This window comes from Lolium rigidum, unplaced genomic scaffold (genome assembly GCF_022539505.1).
Source record: "Lolium rigidum isolate FL_2022 unplaced genomic scaffold, APGP_CSIRO_Lrig_0.1 contig_11274_1, whole genome shotgun sequence".
In the NCBI taxonomy this organism is placed as follows: Eukaryota; Viridiplantae; Streptophyta; class Magnoliopsida; order Poales; family Poaceae; genus Lolium; species Lolium rigidum.
Genome location: NW_025899806.1, coordinates 310,460 through 327,920, shown reverse-complemented (window position 1 = coordinate 327,920; position 17,461 = coordinate 310,460). Strand labels below are relative to the sequence as shown.

Genomic DNA, 17,461 nt, shown 5'->3' with positions numbered 1-17,461 from the left:
GTACTATTTTTGAAGTGTACCTTGCACATGCATCAAGTAGGGCCAGATGAAATTGAATCTAGAACTCCATATATTCCAATATTCCATATAGAATTGAGAGGACATTTGTTGTATCGGTTTGACATCGTAAAATCAGTCAATGACAATCATCTTACCAATCGTAATAGAATGAAGTAGTGCCCGCAAGAAAAATAAAGCATACATTATCTTCATCTAAAGGATAGGCAACCGCTATACATGCCGAAGGTAACATGTGCATACAGATGTCCATATTATTATTAACAATATTTTTCTACTTTGCTTTCATTTGTGGCAACTGGCAAGCCGAACAACTTTCTTCTATATCCCAAAGGTTAAAAAACCGCAACCAGCAAGCATCAATGTAATCTTCTAGCATATAAGGAAATCATCTTGTCCAACATGTAGTACTGAACCAAGTATTCTCTAGAAGCTTATAGATCAAATAAATATAGCATGAGACAATGAAGTACCTTCAGTGGCGCTGCATCCTTCCGACACAATAAGTAAAAGGCAGCCTCATCTTTCTTTCTGGAACACATTGAAGACCTTGATTACTTCCTAGATGGTCACTCCACCAATGAAGGTAGCAACAGGGTGAATCAATGTACCTGCAAACTGACACGATTTTGTAATCAGGTCCTTACACAAACATAAGCATACACTTTTCTGCTGAAAGTTACAACTAAGGTCTGAATTAACCTTTACTTTAGAATTAACTCATTTCCAGTGCTCAAGGAACACATCGAGATTACAACTGAAAACGGCCAAACAAATCCAAAATAGGCACAAGAACGCATTAGCTTACAGCCACTGGTATATCCTCAAACAAGTCTTGCACAGGCCGAACACGGATCAAAACAAGCCAAAAGCTTGTATGCCCACACCAATAGGGTATTATGAATGGAACTCCAAATACTTCGGGACAATACAATACAAAAATAAGTAGGTCATGTAGTATAGTAAAGTGAATTATAACAATAATACCTTGATTTCACTCATGCCTAGGACTGTCTCGGTGTTATTTAGCAGATAACATACTCATATGGGTTAACTGCATATACACAAATATATAAAAGTTTTCTTAAAGCAAAACAATACTGCTCACACCGCTCTCTCTTATCATCTTTGAGACAATAAATCTGAGTTAGAGGCATTGTGGTGGAATGGATATAACATATTTTAAAAAATATAGCAGTGGAGTGTATCAGATACAAAGCAAGAACAATCATTCAATCACCATAGAGAAAACATGCACTGAATGGAAGATGCATTCCTAGTAAGGAGAAGGAAGCGACAAACCTCAACACAGAAGAAGAGCACATAACCAGAGCCTAGTACAGGATGAGACAAGAAGCGAGCCTACTAAATCCTAGAACCTGCAAAGTGAAACAGGCCAGGTAAAAAAGGAACTATCAGCCAAAAATCGCACTGGGAAGTTTATCTAGCATAACATTATTATTCTTTGTTATTGCTACTTCTAGGAAGTTCATCTCCTAGCCATAAAGGAAAAATAATTTATTACCAGGTACCACATGTAAGATATGTATGAATTAAGGTGTATAAACCATCCATAATATATCAATGACACTCCTTACCTCCTTCGTGTTATCTGGGCACCATCCGAGTAATCTTTTGATGTATCACTCCAGGGATGAATCCGTCAGGTAATCGCTCATATCGGACGGATGTCAGGTGCCGACGTCTGCATGAGATGATGCCCCAGAAATGCAAGCATTGTTGCGCGTCAGCCTCAGTGTGACTATGTAACAGCTCGCGCAGCAGCAACAACTACAACACAGATCCTATAAACGCAGCCATAAGCATAAGTTTCAACACATATGCAGAGCCCATAATATTGTTTAGAAAATCAGAAGCACCTCAAGATATATCTGAAAAACTAATAAAGAAAAATGAAAAGAAATTGCACTAATGGACATTAGAAAGAAACATTGGCTACTGCCATCAATGGTTGTAAAATCTAGTGGCAGCCCAAACTCTGCCTATGAAACGTGAATGAAATTAGGGCTAATAGAAAAATAAAGAGGAGCTCACTACCGGAAAACTGCCATCGCCATGGCCAGGCTGAACCGTCTTTGCCGCTTGTGGAGGCTGGCGAGAGTCGACATGCTGGCGCGATGACTCCACTGATGCGCCACCCATCCTGCTTGACGTGGTTATTATGTGGTACATATATATCTATATTAAGGAAAGCTTCGGATGTACAAGGATATTCCGAGTAAATCTTAAATTAAGCAAACAAAATACGGTGTGTGTGGTCATCACACTGAGTGGAAATTGCAGAGGAACTCCAGGAAGGTAGTAAAAAGAAGGAGGGAAAATGTCCTGGTTAGGATATTACATCCATCTCCAAACATTTATTGGTGGAAGTAGAAACTATACAAATTGTGCCCAAACATTACAAACCTGCCTCTTGTTTAGAAAGCAACAAGGGCTACAGCGCTACATAGCTGAGTCATCATTATGGTCAGAGAATCGTGCAAGAGAAAATATACTGGGTACCAATCTATAAATTATGTTTTTGTGCATGATAAACTGAGAATAGAGGAAGACTAAATCACGTACAGGAGAGAGGGCTCCATCTCCAACGAGCTAGAACATGATCCATGGCAAAAAGAAAGAGGAGAGGGTACGCACCATGGGCATCGAGCGACGGGGTGCATCCAGGCGACCGGGCCGTTGTGAGCACGCCCTCTTGGGTCGGCGGTCTTGGTGCTTGCCGATGGCTTGAGGAGGCCGGCGGGAGCCGGCGGGAGCCGACGAGCGCGGCGTGAGTGACTCCACCGATGCGCCGCCGCCATCCTCCGGACCCACTCCTTTAGCGCCTCCTTCCGCCCACCACCGTAGCCGTCGCATCCTCGCTCCGTCCGATCTCCGCTCACCCTCCGCGCCGCCAGCCCTCTCCCGGACGCGCTCCTGCCGTCGGCCGCCATGGCCGTCGCATCTTCTTCCCCGGCCATGACCGCTCGCCCCGCCATTCGCCGCGCGCGCTCGCCCCACTGACACCCCGCCCCGCGCGAGCTACTCGTCGAGCTCGCCCGCCTCTGCCCGCCGACAGGAGTGGGGAGTCGAGGCCGCGGGAGAGAGCCAGAGAGGAGACAAGAGGGCGGCGGCTCGGAGCGAGAAGGCGGAGTGGAGGCCGCGGGAGGAGACGATCAAGATCTAGGTTTTCACAGCGGGACATGTGTGCGACATGCACCTGATCGTTAAGCTGGTTCACTGGCTGAAACACTGGCCCTACATGTAAACGGGCCCAGCTGTCATTGACCTATTCAAACAAGCACGAAGTGAACAAAAAATTACCATATCCGACGGCTCGTCGTGAAAAGTGGGGTTGCAAATTTACTGTGTCAACCGGATTGGACGAACAGGATTCATTTGCCCCTCTCAGATGGCTTGGTTGGCTGGGTAGTGTTAGAACATTTATAGGAAGAATGTGTTTTCCCCTAAATGGGGTAGAACCCATGGGCGGACAAACGGGGTGGGCCGGGGCCCACCCCAAAATTTCAGACTTTGTTTTACTACCCTAAGTTTCAGATTTTTTATCGATTGAAACTGGGAAAAGTATCGCACCCGCACGACGCCAGGAGCCAAGGAAACCTTCGACCTTTGTTGACCAGGAAACACATCGCGTCGTCGATCCCCCTCCTGGAGTCCTCCTGCCGGTCCTGGTCAATCCCCCGCCTCCTCACCGGCTCGCCTCCTTCGCCCTCCTGCCGGTCGGTCACTCGGTCGATCCCCTTCATCGCTGGCGCCTAGCCACTCCATGCATCTGCTAATAATTAGTGTGGGCTGTTGGGCCGGCGTCTGGGCAGCTGCCCCCCTTGCCAGCGTAGCTGCTCCGGCTCGGCTGCCCGCCTAGGCCTTACGGTCTCTCCGCTTAAGTGGACTCTAGACTCTGGAGATCCGATCAAGTTTATTTGGATCCAAGGATTAGTACTGCTACGTTTTTCTGTTTTCTTGTGCCCAGTTTTTTTTTTTTTTGCCTAGTATTAGAAACAAATGAATAGTTCACGTCCATGAGACCTAGTATTGGCAAAGGATCATTTTATATTCCGTGTAGATTGTAGAATTAGAATTCGATGATTTCTGTTTAGAAATGGCAATCCATGTCTTATACTCCTTCCGTCTCACGAAACATCTCTAAGATTTGTCAAAATTTGGATGTATCTAATACTATTTAGTATCTAGATACATTCAAACTTAAATAAATTTTCAACATGTTTCATAGAACGGAAGGAGTATCAAATTTGTTTTTTTCTATTGTCATTGTCGAATTGATTATGAAAAGGCACGATGGATAGCCACATTGCGGCACTTTTCCGGAAACATGAGGCAAAGAAGTATTGCAAAGGATGCCGGTTGCTTTGTATGTTATTTGTTCAAAGCGAGATCTTCATTTAGAAAATTTTATCACAATCAGGGAAGCAAAAAAAATAAAAAAAATAGAGGTGTGCCCACCCTCTAGTTTTTTCCTAGTCCGCCACTGGTAGAACCCCAGCCTCTTTGAACACCATGTACAGTTCAGGTGCACACGCTAGAAAATTATAGGATCAGCCGCTGGCTGAAACAATACAAATAAACCCACTGGACATAAAGAGACGCAGGCAAGACTTTATCAAGCTTTTACCAAGTGTTTAGGTGCGCGGCGTGACACGCGCAGAAAGTGGCTTCTTCATCAGTTTTAAGAACCCGTTGAGCTCCGTGACGTCGACGCCGCCGCTGCAGTCTTGAGCCGCCGGTGCCCACTCGAACTCGCCGACGAGCGTGGCCAGGAAGCACTTGATGAGCATCATCCCCATGCCCACCCCGGGGCAGTGCCTATGCCCAGCACCGAACGGCATCATCCTGATCTCCTTGGGTACTGGCAACGGGCCGACGTCCTCTCCCTCGCCTCCGGCAAGGAACCGTTCCGGCCGAAACTCGTCGGGATCCGTCCACGTTGCCTTGTCTCTCCCAATGTCACCGAGATTGAACAGCACCCGCAGGCCGTCGGGTGGCATAGCGGTGGCGCCGACGAATTCCTTGGCGCCCTCTCCATGGGCCCCGCGCGCGCAAGATGAAGCACACCGGCGGGTGCATTCGGAGGCTCTCCATTACCACGGCGTTCAGGTACGGCATGCCGCGGAGGCTCTTGCTGGACAGCATGGCGCCGTGGGTGGTCTCGTCGTCGATCTCGCGGCGTAGTCTGGCCTGGATTTCAGGCTGGTCGATGAGGTGGGCAAGCGTCCACTCGACGCAGGCAGCGATGGTACCCGTGCCTGCACCAAGGAACTCGAACACGAGGCCCACCATCTCGCTCTCCCGGAGAGCCCGCCGGACATCGCCGTCGGCAACGCGGAGATCGAGGAGCGAGTCGACGTATGGGTGGACCATACCGCCGCGAACCTTGGACCGTGACTGCCTCCGTGCGGCGAAGAGAGGACGGTACAGCTCGGCTTGCCTGTCGAACAGGGCGGAGATCCGGAGAAACGCCCTCCAGTTCACAAGCTTGGAAAGCATGGAGCCATCGAACCTGGGGCTGAGCTCCCCGACGAAGTACATGTAGTCCCGCACGACACGCCCCATGGCGCGCCTGTGCTGGCCATCCACCATGTCTCCGAAACACAGCAGGGTGACCAGCCCAAACAGGGCAGTGTTGGTGGGGACACGGACCGCCACCTCGCCGCCGGCACCGGCTGATGCTCGGGCCGACAGGTTGGCGACGAGGTCCTGGGCGGCCTCGTGGAGCAGCGGGGCGAGAGAGGCGACGCGCGACGGATGGAGGATATGGGCGGTGAGGTTGCACCGGAGCGCTCGCCAGTGCGGGCCGTGGTCCGCCGTGGTGATGTTGTAGTTCCGCTCGCCGTTGCGCCACACGGCTAGGGAGGCGGGGAAGATGGACGCCGGCTGGTTTGCGAAGTCGTCGGCGTTCTGGATGAGTGCTTGGTGGGCGACAGCGGGGTCGCCGATGTGGTGGATGGTCGACTGAGCACGGGCTCGCCTAATGTAGCTTCGAGCAAATACCATTAGGCTGGCTAGGAAGCACAATGCAACGGCAAGGAGAACAGAGAGCTCCATTGTCGTCGTCACTCGATCTCCAGCTATCTGTGTTGGTACGTGTAGTATGCTGTATGCACATGCATATGTGTCTCTGTATATAATGTTTCCTCGGACTTAATATAATAAGCCTTTGAAAAAGCTAAACTAGCTTTCAAAAAATGCATACATCTTAGAACAAAGGTAGCAATATAGTATATAGTATGATACCACTAACTGCTTACTCGGTCTATACGTCTGACGTTGCGTCATCCTAATGACCTCATCCACTCCACTCAGCATTTAGAACAAATGCCAAATATGTCTACTCCACTAAGCAACTGGTGTTTTATACTCATCTGTTCCAAAAAAACAAAAGTAATAAATAATATTTAGATACATTCAAATTTAAATAAATATTTTTGGTTGGAGGGAGTACTTCGAACCACCAAACTTGGTTTCAGATACCCCAAAATACGGTTATAATACATTGTTACACCTATCCACAACCTAAGACCCAAGGTGGCGATTTAATTTTCACGATTAATTGAAGATGCCCTTATTTTCCCGTAAGAAAACTCCAGGTGGTAGACCCGAAAGACTTTTCAGATATTCCATCTCTCTACATACCAATGTTGAAAAACCAGGCCGAATCAGCGATTGATAGGCCGATTAATCGCTACTAGGGGTCTGACTGTGTTGATTACCTCTAATTTCCTAATTAATTAGTCCACTTTGGTCAATAAAGTTCCAAAATTATCAATGCAAATCATCCGTCCAGCCGCTACCCTGTCAAATCAAGTAGTTTTGCGAAGCTTTAACTCGATTATCGCCTCCAGGAGCTCGATTCTGGCCGTCACTGAACAATTGCTGACCGTTGCAAACCAGATCTTGGATACATGAGAATGAGAAGAAAAACTTTAGAGGAAAAATGAGGAGAAGCGAAAGGAAGAAACATGGTGGTGGCTAGTCGCTCATTTGTCGTTCATGACCTAAAATATTATGTTACAGAGGATAAGCGTACATATTTTAATGTGATTTTGGGCTCTAGAGAAATAGTGCAGGCATATAGAGACCCATATACTATTTGTTTCTTTTTTATGTAGACATGCTTTGGGTGCTAATTTGTGTAGGTTGCACCTAGCCGACCGATTAAATTAGTTAATCGTTCTAATTCCGATTATTCACTACTCCTAGGCCGATTGATCGAGTAGTTAACGATTATGGATTTTCTTACCATTTATATATACAACGCACATGAATTATTTCAATGTTTTTACCGAGAAATAGTCACATGCATCTTCATCAGGCTGCTCTCTCTCTATGTGCACGTTACATAACTACATACCAATAATCTTCTTTCATAACTTTTATAATTTAGCAAAATTCTGGGACTGCCACGTGGCCACGTTCCTTTATTGGGAAGGAAAAAGTGAAACCTGATGCAGCACTATGCGTCCATGTATTAACTACCTCTGTTTAAAAATGTAAGATGTTTTATGTAGACTGAATATAAACCACAGTGAGTGAATCTACGAACTAAAAATAGATTAGATACAAACTAACATCTTACATTTTCAAATAGAGGGAGTACTAGATAGATTGCTACCTGCTATAAGGCATCACTACGGCACTACCTACGCACTAGCTGCTAACTATGCCGTTTTTAACACTGCTACCATTTGTGCTTAAAGCCTAGTTACGAGAAATAATGCCCACATGGCGAAGCAGGTAGCTAGGTTTGGTATTGCTACCACGTGCTGCAGTGACCACTTTCAAAATTTAAATACAATTCAACCACTCTGTCTGCAAACTATGCACTTTTTGCCATCGGGTGTAAGGGCATCTCCAACGCGACGACCTAAACCGACGCGTTGTGCCATCTGTTTTGGGTTATTTAGGTGGCCGCGCGGACATGTAGACAGGTGGACCTAACTGTTGGTCCGTTTGGGTCGCGCCCAACGCGCGAATGCTCCCAAAAGTGAAATACAATATAAAAAAAAGACAAAACAAAAACAATTAAACCTAAACCATATTTCATTAAACATATGCCCTATTTTCGGCAAATTTAAACTACAAAAGAAAGCCCTCTATATAAACTTTTAAAAAAACCTATCCTAGGGTTTGAGGAGGACGAGGTGGCCGCTGGTGGGCTTCCTAGTCCCTATGAGCCTCGTCGCCGTGGGCATCGACGATATCCCCAGTCAGCGATGCGCTGTTGTGGCTCGACCGCGCCAGGGACTTCGGCCATGGCGAATAAGGCCTCTTCCCAGGCCGAGTGGGGGTCCGGAGCCGCCCGCTGCTCCGCCTCCACTCTGAGGTGAAGCAGCCTCTCCTGCCACGCGAGGCGACTAGCCTCCTGGCGCCTCTCCTGCTCCGCCAGGTGCCTGGCCTCCTCGCGCCTCTCCTCCTCGCACCGGAGCCTGGCCTCCTCGTTCCGCAGCCTCGCTTCCTCCTCCCGGCGGGCCTAGTCGAGCAACGCCCAGGCCTCGGCATCCTCGACCGCCTGCCGAGCCTCCTCCTCCATCGCGGAGGTGCGGATGACCGCTGATACGTCCAATTTGCATCACTATTTTGTATTATAATCTACTGTTATTTATTGATATATTTCATATTTAGACATGATACTTATGTTATTTTACCTATTTTTGCATCTTTGATGATTTTCACGGGATTGGCTGCTGGAGCTGGAATTCTGCTGGAAAAGTGGTCATCAGGGTACCATACTTCGGAAGATCAGAAAATTCCAGAAACTTTCACGAAGATCTATTTCCCGGATGACGGAGATAGGCAGAAGGAGGACCTGAGGGGGGGCCACCATTGGGCAATACAATGCCCAGGTGCGGGCCCTACCCTGGCCGTGCCTAGGGCATGTATGGCCGCCTTGGCCCACATCTGACGCCGCCCTTTCGCGTATAACATCCCCACCAAAACCTAAGTTCGGGGGGCAGCTCGCAGAAATATTCCACCACCGCTACGAGGTGGAAAACACCAGAGAGAGAAAAGCTCTCCGGCAGATAGGAATCTACCGGGGGAAATTCCCTCCCGGAGGGGGAAATCCGCCATCGCCACCGCCAGCGAGCTGGACTTCATCGTGATCATCATCCTCATCATCTCCACCATCAACACCATTATCAGCACCATCTCCACCTCGTCCCACTATAACTATTTGGGTTGTACCTCCCATATTTCGAAGGGGAAACTCTCCCGGTATTGATTACTTGTTGTATTTGATGCTATTGAGTGAAACCATCGGATTAAGGTTTATGTCCAGATTGTTATTCATCATTATATACCCACTAATCCTGTTCCATATGTTATCTCGTGAGTAGTTTATTTAGTTCTTGCGGCATGGGAGAAGTCTTGTGTTAGTAGTGGAGCTATGTGAGTAATATGTATTGATATGATATTTAAATTGTGGTGTTATTCTTCTAGTGGTATCATGTGAACGTCGACTACATGATACTTCGCCTTTATGGACCTAGGGAAATGCATCGTGTATTTGGCTACTAATTGCGGGGTTGCCGGAGCGACAGAAACCTGAACCCCCGTTAGGGAACCATTGCATGAGGGAGCGTAGGATCTCAGAGTTTAAGGTTGTGGTTAGATTTTATGTTAATTACCTTCTTGTAGTTGCGGATGCTTGTAAGGGATTTAATCACAAGTATGTATTATCCTAGTAAGGGTAGTGCATTAGCATAGGTTCACCCACACAACACTTACATACCAATAGAGATTATTCACGGATGCGACACGAAAGCACTTGACATAAAACCTCCCGTGTGTCCTCAGGAACGTTTGGTTGATATAAATAGAACAACCGGCTTGTCCTTTGTGCTAAAAAGTATTGGGCCACTTGCTGCAATTATTATTGCCGCCTTTTATTTACTCGCATTTTATTTATTTGCAATATCAAATACCCCTGAAAACCCGTTTGCTAGTGTTTACAGAGAATCCTTCACTGAAACTACTCATCAACACCTTCTGCTCCTCGTTGGGTTCGACACTCTTATTTATCGAAAGTACTACGATACACCCCCAATACTTGTGGGTCATCAACCGCCGCGAGATGCGGCCACTTGGCCTCCTCCTCCGCAGCGGACAGCGCCAGAGCGGCGCGCATGTCCGGGTCGTCGTCGTCCTCCGTCTTCGGCTCCAGCGCACGGGTTGCGCCAATGCAGCGCCGACGCGGGCGGCCTCTCCGATGTAGAGACCGCCACGGTGTCCCCCATCCCTCAACGCCGGCGGAGGACGGCGGCTGCTGCTAGCCTCGCCGTCGTTGGCGCCGGGAGCAAAATCCCTATTCAGGGCCATGACGGTGGTTGCGCGTGCGTGGGGAGTTGTCGAGTGTAGTGGGGAAGTGGACTGGACAGGGACAGATCCCTGCCAGTCCACATTTAATAGGACGCGTGCCCCCCACCAATAGCTGGGCCCAGGGAGGAGAGCAGGCGGACGCCGCGTGCCATCCGCGACCACGCAAATAGGGCCCAGATTTGGGCCGGATTTGGGTCGTTCCGGACACCGCTGCCATCCGCATTTGCGACGTGTGCCCGTGTTGGGCCACGGTTTTATCTGTTTCGACCCATCCGGACGCGCGAACGCGGGATGGGTCACCGCGTTGGAGATGCCCTAAGGGGTTAGTTGGTTCACGGGATATCCTCAAGTGGCTAGGTGTAGCTAATGAAAAAAGTGAATGCCATCCGTTTGGCTTGGTGGGTGAGAGGGGATAGAAATAACAAGACTCTAGGAATATGCCTTAAAGTGATGGTTGCACTACTAGAAAAACGCTTATAGATAGAAATGAATTATGTGGCCTATTTAAAAAACGTGCTCCACAAAAATATTTATGTGGTGCGTAAAAAAATATGATCCACAAAACTGTTGAGATTTTGTGGGGCATAAAAAAATATGCGCCACAGACAGGGGCAGAGCTACATTGAAGCCGACCTAGGCCATGGCCCGCCCAAGATTTTGTTCATCCTTGGTTATTTTTGCTAGGCCAGCCCAAAAAGGCTCTCCTTTCCAGAAAAATAAGGCCTTTTATGCTGCATGGCCCGCCCATAATTGTTCTTACAGCTCCGCCACTGGCCACATAATTGAGGTTTTCTGTGGCCAATATAGAAATACACATTTCTGTGATGCATATTGCTATATGTGTCACAAAAATTTATTTGGATTTTTAAATTCTAGATTTTTTAAATTTTATATTTTTTTTAGAAATTTTGGAATCTTTTCTAATTTTTGAACTTCTCGGATTTTTTTAGAATCTACTAGTGGTACATGGCAAAGAGATGCCACACGGCAGCTCGACGTTTCCCGTAGTGATAGGTAATAAACCAGCACTAGCCAAAAGTTTTGTTAAAACTCACCTCCAAAAGCTAACCTCCAAACTACAGACAATTTTTAAACTAGAACTACACTAACTCAACTCCAGAGTTGGGAAGCACCGTGAAGCAATCACAGCACCACATGAATCAACTCATCCTCCTCGGGTGCTCCTGCAGGAATGCTAGGGAAATTGGGTGCGTTTTAACTTGGTTGAGATTTTATCACTGTTAATCGGTGTCAAACTCGCCCATTTCCCGTGAAACGAACAATGTCCTAAAGCTTGTTCGGTTAATTAGTCCCCTACACCAAGTGGATTGGTGAAAATTTTGGCCTGTAAGAGATCACTAGTGGAGAAGAGGCATTTCGTCCCAAGCCCCTGGGAGCAAAATATCCCTGTTTTGAACTAAACCAGGTTCAATGGGGGGGGCACTGGTCCCGGTTTGTGATACAAACCGGGTCTAAAGGCCCATCGGCAGGGCGCGGCAGGCTGTGTCAGGGCTCAGATGCCTTTAGTCCCAGTTCGTATTACCAACCGGGACTAAAGGTCTACCCTTTAGTTCCAGTTCGTATTACCAACCGGGACTAAAGGTTTTACTGGGTTTTTTTTGCTCCCCGCGCACCTCCAACCCCCCCCCCCGCCGCCCCCCCTCCCGTGGATCGCCTTTTTCAACACTGTAAAACAGAAAAGAAAATTATAGAAAAAAAAATGTTTTCAGATTCTTGTATGTTATGCAACCTACTATTAGGGAAAATTAACAAATTTTAACTTTCACTTTTTTTGCAAAAAAAAGTTTGAAAAATGGTAAAACCGCATTAACTTTTGCATACGACATCGAAAAAAAAGTGTAATATATCAAAATCATCGTGGGAAAAAGCAGGAAGATTTTAGTTTTTGCCAGAAATTTAGGACTTTATATTTTTAAATTTTTTAAATTAATAATTTCATCATGCATAAAGATTACTATTACTTAACCATAAAGTTAGCCAATTTTTTAGATTTTCAAAATTTAAAAGTTTGGTAAAAAAATTATAAAAAAATTTAATATTAAAGAACAATTATAATACAAATTAAAAAATAATATTTATAAAAAATAATATTATAATACAATTATCACAACATGTTATTACGTCATTAGTTTTGTTTATTAAAATAATTGTTTGGAATTCGAACAATAAATAAGTGTGACATCGACCAACATATTAATAGGATTGATATGATACTAGTATCACAACATGTGCGCGAAGCACTTGGAAGCGGGACAGAAAAGGAACTGTTAAGCGTGCTAGTGCTGGAGTAGTAGGAGGATGGGTGACCGAGCGGGAAGTTGGACCAAGGGTAAGTAATTTGACTAGAGATTAAGCGTAGTTAGAGATTAAGTGTAGTTAGAGACTAAACTAGTTAAATAACTGAAATACTAAAAATTCTGGAAAAAATAGGAAAAAAAAGGAGCGAAAAATAATTGGGCATAATAAAATGGATTAAACAATTTAACGAAATAACCTTTAGTCCCAGTTGGTGTTACAAACCGGGACTAAAGATCATTTTCTCGACGCGCGCCAGCAGCCCACGTGGCGGGACCTTTAGTCTCGGTTTGTTTACAACCGGGACTAAAGGGGAGGGCCTTTAGTCCCGAATAATTGGTCCCGGTTCCAAAACCGGGACTAAAGGCCCTAACCAATCGGGATTATAGGCCCTTTTTCTACTAGTGGATTGAATACATTTTAATCTTATTATTCAATCCATTTTAAATCTCATCTTACCGAACAAAGCCCTAATGGGAAAAAAAACAGAGAAACCTGGGACATGGCGTTTTGGCTCATAGGTGCAAATGCACCTGTTATGAATAATGCATTTAAATTTCTTTTGAAATGTCACAAAATTCAGGAAAAAAAGTTCTAGGCGTATAGCTTGATATGCTACGTTTACACACAAAATTTTGTGAGAAAAGGATAATTTTTATGGGTTGTGCAAAAAAGACAAAACAACATCTCGTAAAAGGCTATTTTGCAGGACCGAAAATTATCTTTTTTTACATAAGTCACAAAAAATGTCATTTTTTCGTGAAATGTTGTGTGAGGCATAATATCCGGATGTACACCTAGATTTTTTTTCAGATTTTTTTGGCATTTTGGAATATGTTTTTAAAATAATAGGTGCATCTACACCTATGAGCCAAAAGTGATATCCGAAAAACCTGATCGATCAAAAAGACATCTGTGGCCGATGGAAAAGTGCACCTGACGTGCGTGTGGTCACCTGCCCAGCAACGTACGCGCGTAGAAGATGAGCGGACGAGCAGTCGATGCCGTGTACGTGGTCGGATCTTCGATTGATTGATTGATATCTCGTCGGCTGGGCACCGCTGTGACGCTGTCGTCTTCCGGCCCTATTTGGTATACCGCACGTGAACCCCCGCTAGCTCGAGTTGGCAAAATACAAGGTGGCAAGTTGCAGCAATCGTCCTTTCGATGGCCCTGGCGCCACTAGTGCCCTCGATCACGACGCGTCGACCCCCGCATTATTGGCACCCTACCGGCGCTGCCAACGCCATTATAAGCTCACGCGCGCACGCACGCAGCGCACAGGTATATAGCTAGCACCATAGGTAGGTAGGCACAGGCAGAGATCGCGCGCCCAACGATCCATGGCGGCCGGCGGCGTGTGGGTGTTCCGGAAGGACGGCGTGATGGAGCTGGAGCGCAGCCCGACGGCGGCGTCAGGCCGGGGAGGCAAGGCGCTGGTGTACGTGCCGGCGAACGAGACGATGCGGTCGCTGCCGGCGCTGGAGCGGCGGCTGGGGTCGCTCGGGTGGGAGCGCTACTACGAGGACCTCGCCGTCGTGCAGCTCCACCGGCGCGACGGTAGCGTCGACCTCATCAGCCTCCCGCGCGACTTCGCCCGCCTCCGATCTACCCACATGTACGACGTCGTCGTCAAGAACCGAGGCCACTTCAAGGTCGTCGACCTCTAAACTGCTCCAAACCATATCCCTCCCTTGCGATCGATGGATATGTAGTAGTAGACTAGTAGTAGCGTTGTCGTGTGTATCATAATGTTTTTTTTTCCTACGTCTGTGTGCTTACTAGCAAAGTGCGGGTCATGTAGTAGTATCTGTTCGATCGAGAGTGGAAAGGCTGGGTTTGCCAATTAAAGCCGTATGTTGACATCACACGCAAGGTGAAGCAACACCATCGGTTCCTGCATACCCCAACGGAGGACTGTTAGACCATCTCTAACAGTTCTCGTATATCACCTAAATTTGTATATTTTTCATGCGTGTACAGTTTTGCGTGAAAAAAGTGGTCAGAGTAGACACCTAAATTCGCTAAATCTGCAAATCTTTTTGCAGGCATTGGCATTCGCGGCCTCCTTGCCTGCACAAAAGGCGACTCGAGGGGCCTTTGCAGGTCAATCCTCATCCTTGCGAGGCGTTGGCGGGAAGGGAAAATGCCCTCCCCTCTTAGGTTGTCGCTGCCGCAGACACACCGTCCCCGGCCCGATTCCCCCCTCGCTGCGGCTTGCTTGCGCTGACGTGGCCGCTCCAAACCCACCGGATGTGCCAAGCACCCTCGCGCCGGTTGAATCGACCACCACGGCCAACCCCGCAGCTTGATCCGCCACCGCCCAGCTCGCGCCCGACGCCATGGCTGATTCAGGCAATGGCTCGGTCAAGCGCAAGCAGCAGGTCACGTACCTGCTTCTAGCGCGGCCACTCCCCCACCAGCTTCCAAGGTGGCGAAGAAGGCGAAGGCGCTGGTGAAGAAGGTGTGTGCCAAGAAGGCGCTGGTGAAGAAGGCTTCTTTGGTGGTGCTGACTGCGGCCGTGGTGGCCGCTCCAGCTGCCGACGGCTCTTATGACCTCGATTCGCTAAGGTATGGTTTTCCCCTTTCCTCCGTGCTGACGGTGGTGAACTTGCATGCCGGTTAATCCTTCGCACTGCAGGCCCATCGAGAACGAGTCATTCATGAACATGCTGAACTCGGCTGCGGTCGTCATTGACACGACGCCTCTCGAAGAGGATTACGATGAGACCGCGGTGGACTATGAGATGGGGGCGGGCGACGGCTCTGACGAGGAGTGCGAGAACGGTGGCTCCGACAAAAGCGGCGAGGAGGTACACCAAAAGGATGCGGCACCGTGTTGATCGATGAGGCTGCGCCCGTGAAGAACAATAAGTTGGAGGGCGCGACGTTGATGAAGGGGTGGGACTCGGTGTCGCGATCGATCCTGTAACCGGCACGGATCCAGTAAACCGGCAAGATGCTCCAAACCATCCCTACGTATAGTGATGTGTTGTGTTGTGTGCGTACTTGCGATCCATGTATATGTAGTAACTAGTAAACATGCCTGTGCGTTGCAACGGGAAAAAAATACGTCAAATATAAGATTTCATGTGTAAAGCCACTATTGCATTATGGTTGTCTATCTGATTGCCATGTCGATGTTACCGACACCATTGACCAAGACCCGACACTGCATGATCCTCCTACGTTGCGGCCAGGCTATGGGACCTAGCAGTAGTCGGGCGGCACGTCACGATGCTAGGATTGATCTCGGACGGCGGGAGTCAAATTTATAATATGATGCTAGGAGAAAATGATCCAGCGTGTAAATAAAATAACGAACTATCCAACATTTTTTGTTTTGAAATTAACTATCCAACTACATGTTAAGGAAATAATGCACTTTGTTGCCACATAATTTAAATAAATGCATTTCAGGTTCTATGTCTCGTAGTACTCCAATTTGGAATTCAGAAATTCTAGTAGCTATATGAGGAAACTAACATACCTATGTGCCTCCATTGACTTGTTCTTTTACCTCTCTAAATGGAAATTTACATAGTATTGAAATCAGCAAGAGATTAGCACATAAGTAGTAAAATTTTGCATTTGAACATTATCAAAGTTACCGATAGCAAATCCGTACTTAGTTAAGAGGAATTAAGACCTTCATTGCAAGCAATGCAAATGTTGCTTAATTATCAGCTTGATGCTATCTCACATGAATTAGCTTTTGTCAACGGTGCACTTTTAAGAAAAAAGCTCGAATTATTGTTGTTTTCTAGAAGTTTAGTTAAAATAACTTCACAAACTAATATCAAGTGCACCAGATTACATTTATGGTACATATTATTATTGACAGTTTTCCTGAAAATTTGTATACATCATGCATGTAGCAGCCAAAAAATGCAGCCAAGATCATCGTGTCTAGTTTAACATGATGTGCGACAGAGTGAGTTACTTTCAAACTTGCTCCTGCGATCGAGCAAGTCCCAAAAAGCAATACTTGTCTGTAAGTTTCTTCAGAAAGTCTCAAATGCCAGGGTTATAGCGCGACGTATTTTCTTAGTTTAGAAGGTGCACGCCACGTCGATCGGACCTCCTCGTCATTGCAGACATCGCTCCGCTTCTCCATGTATGATTTGTACGGGTCGTCTGCGTGGTCTGTCCGGCACTTGGTATTCGTATCTATCGGAAACGCGAATAGCTCCGCCATGGTGACCAGCGCTTTAGCTCCGCCATGGCGACCAGCGTCTGCTCTCGCATGGGAGAATTCGGAGCAAGGGACTGCCACCGTGGGTGGTACCTTCCGCTTCCTCCACTGATCCCGTGCACCCTCGTGGTCACTGTGTAGGAGTCGCTGGCCAGAAGCGGACGGAGGTGTATTGCGTTTTGCGGACATAGACGGTGCGAACCACTCAATGGCGCTCGACGTGGACCGGCCCGCACCGGCGCAACGAACCTAGGTTTTGGCCGTAGTGCTCTGGCCATGAGACCATCCCGTACAACGCCGCACACAGGCTGCTGCCTCCATCCGAGATTGCTATCGATTTGGTACGGTGTGGCTAATCGTGACGTTGTACACACATCTGCACCACCAGTAGGACAGGTCGGAAGCTACAGGAAATATCACCAAGCTGTACAGGCAGCAGTACTGGAATACGACGCTGCACATGAATGGCCATAATACAACGCTGGCAATTTTCACGGTACGCGTTGGTGGCAGCCGCGGTCAAAGCATGCGAGGGAGGTGTGTAGGAAGCTGGATCATTGAGATCTTAAGGAGCGCATT

At 47.3% G+C, this 17,461-nt stretch overlaps 2 protein-coding genes across 2 annotated transcripts; one reads left to right on the top strand and one right to left on the bottom strand.

Moving 5' to 3' along the window:
* Nucleotides 1–4,676: 4,676 nt before the first annotated feature.
* On the bottom strand, nt 4,677–6,099 carry LOC124680278 (cytochrome P450 89A2-like). Its single transcript, XM_047215353.1, has 2 exons — nt 5,096–6,099; nt 4,677–4,992 (listed from the first exon to the last, which is right to left on the bottom strand). Exons 1-2 carry the CDS (start codon nt 6,097–6,099, stop codon nt 4,677–4,679), a joined length of 1,320 nt encoding a protein of 439 aa, XP_047071309.1.
* Nucleotides 6,100–14,030: 7,931 nt separating this feature from the next.
* LOC124680272 (flowering-promoting factor 1-like protein 5) lies at nt 14,031–14,357 on the top strand. Its single transcript, XM_047215349.1, has one exon. It carries the CDS (start codon nt 14,031–14,033, stop codon nt 14,355–14,357), a length of 327 nt encoding a protein of 108 aa, XP_047071305.1.
* Nucleotides 14,358–17,461: the final 3,104 nt, after the last annotated feature.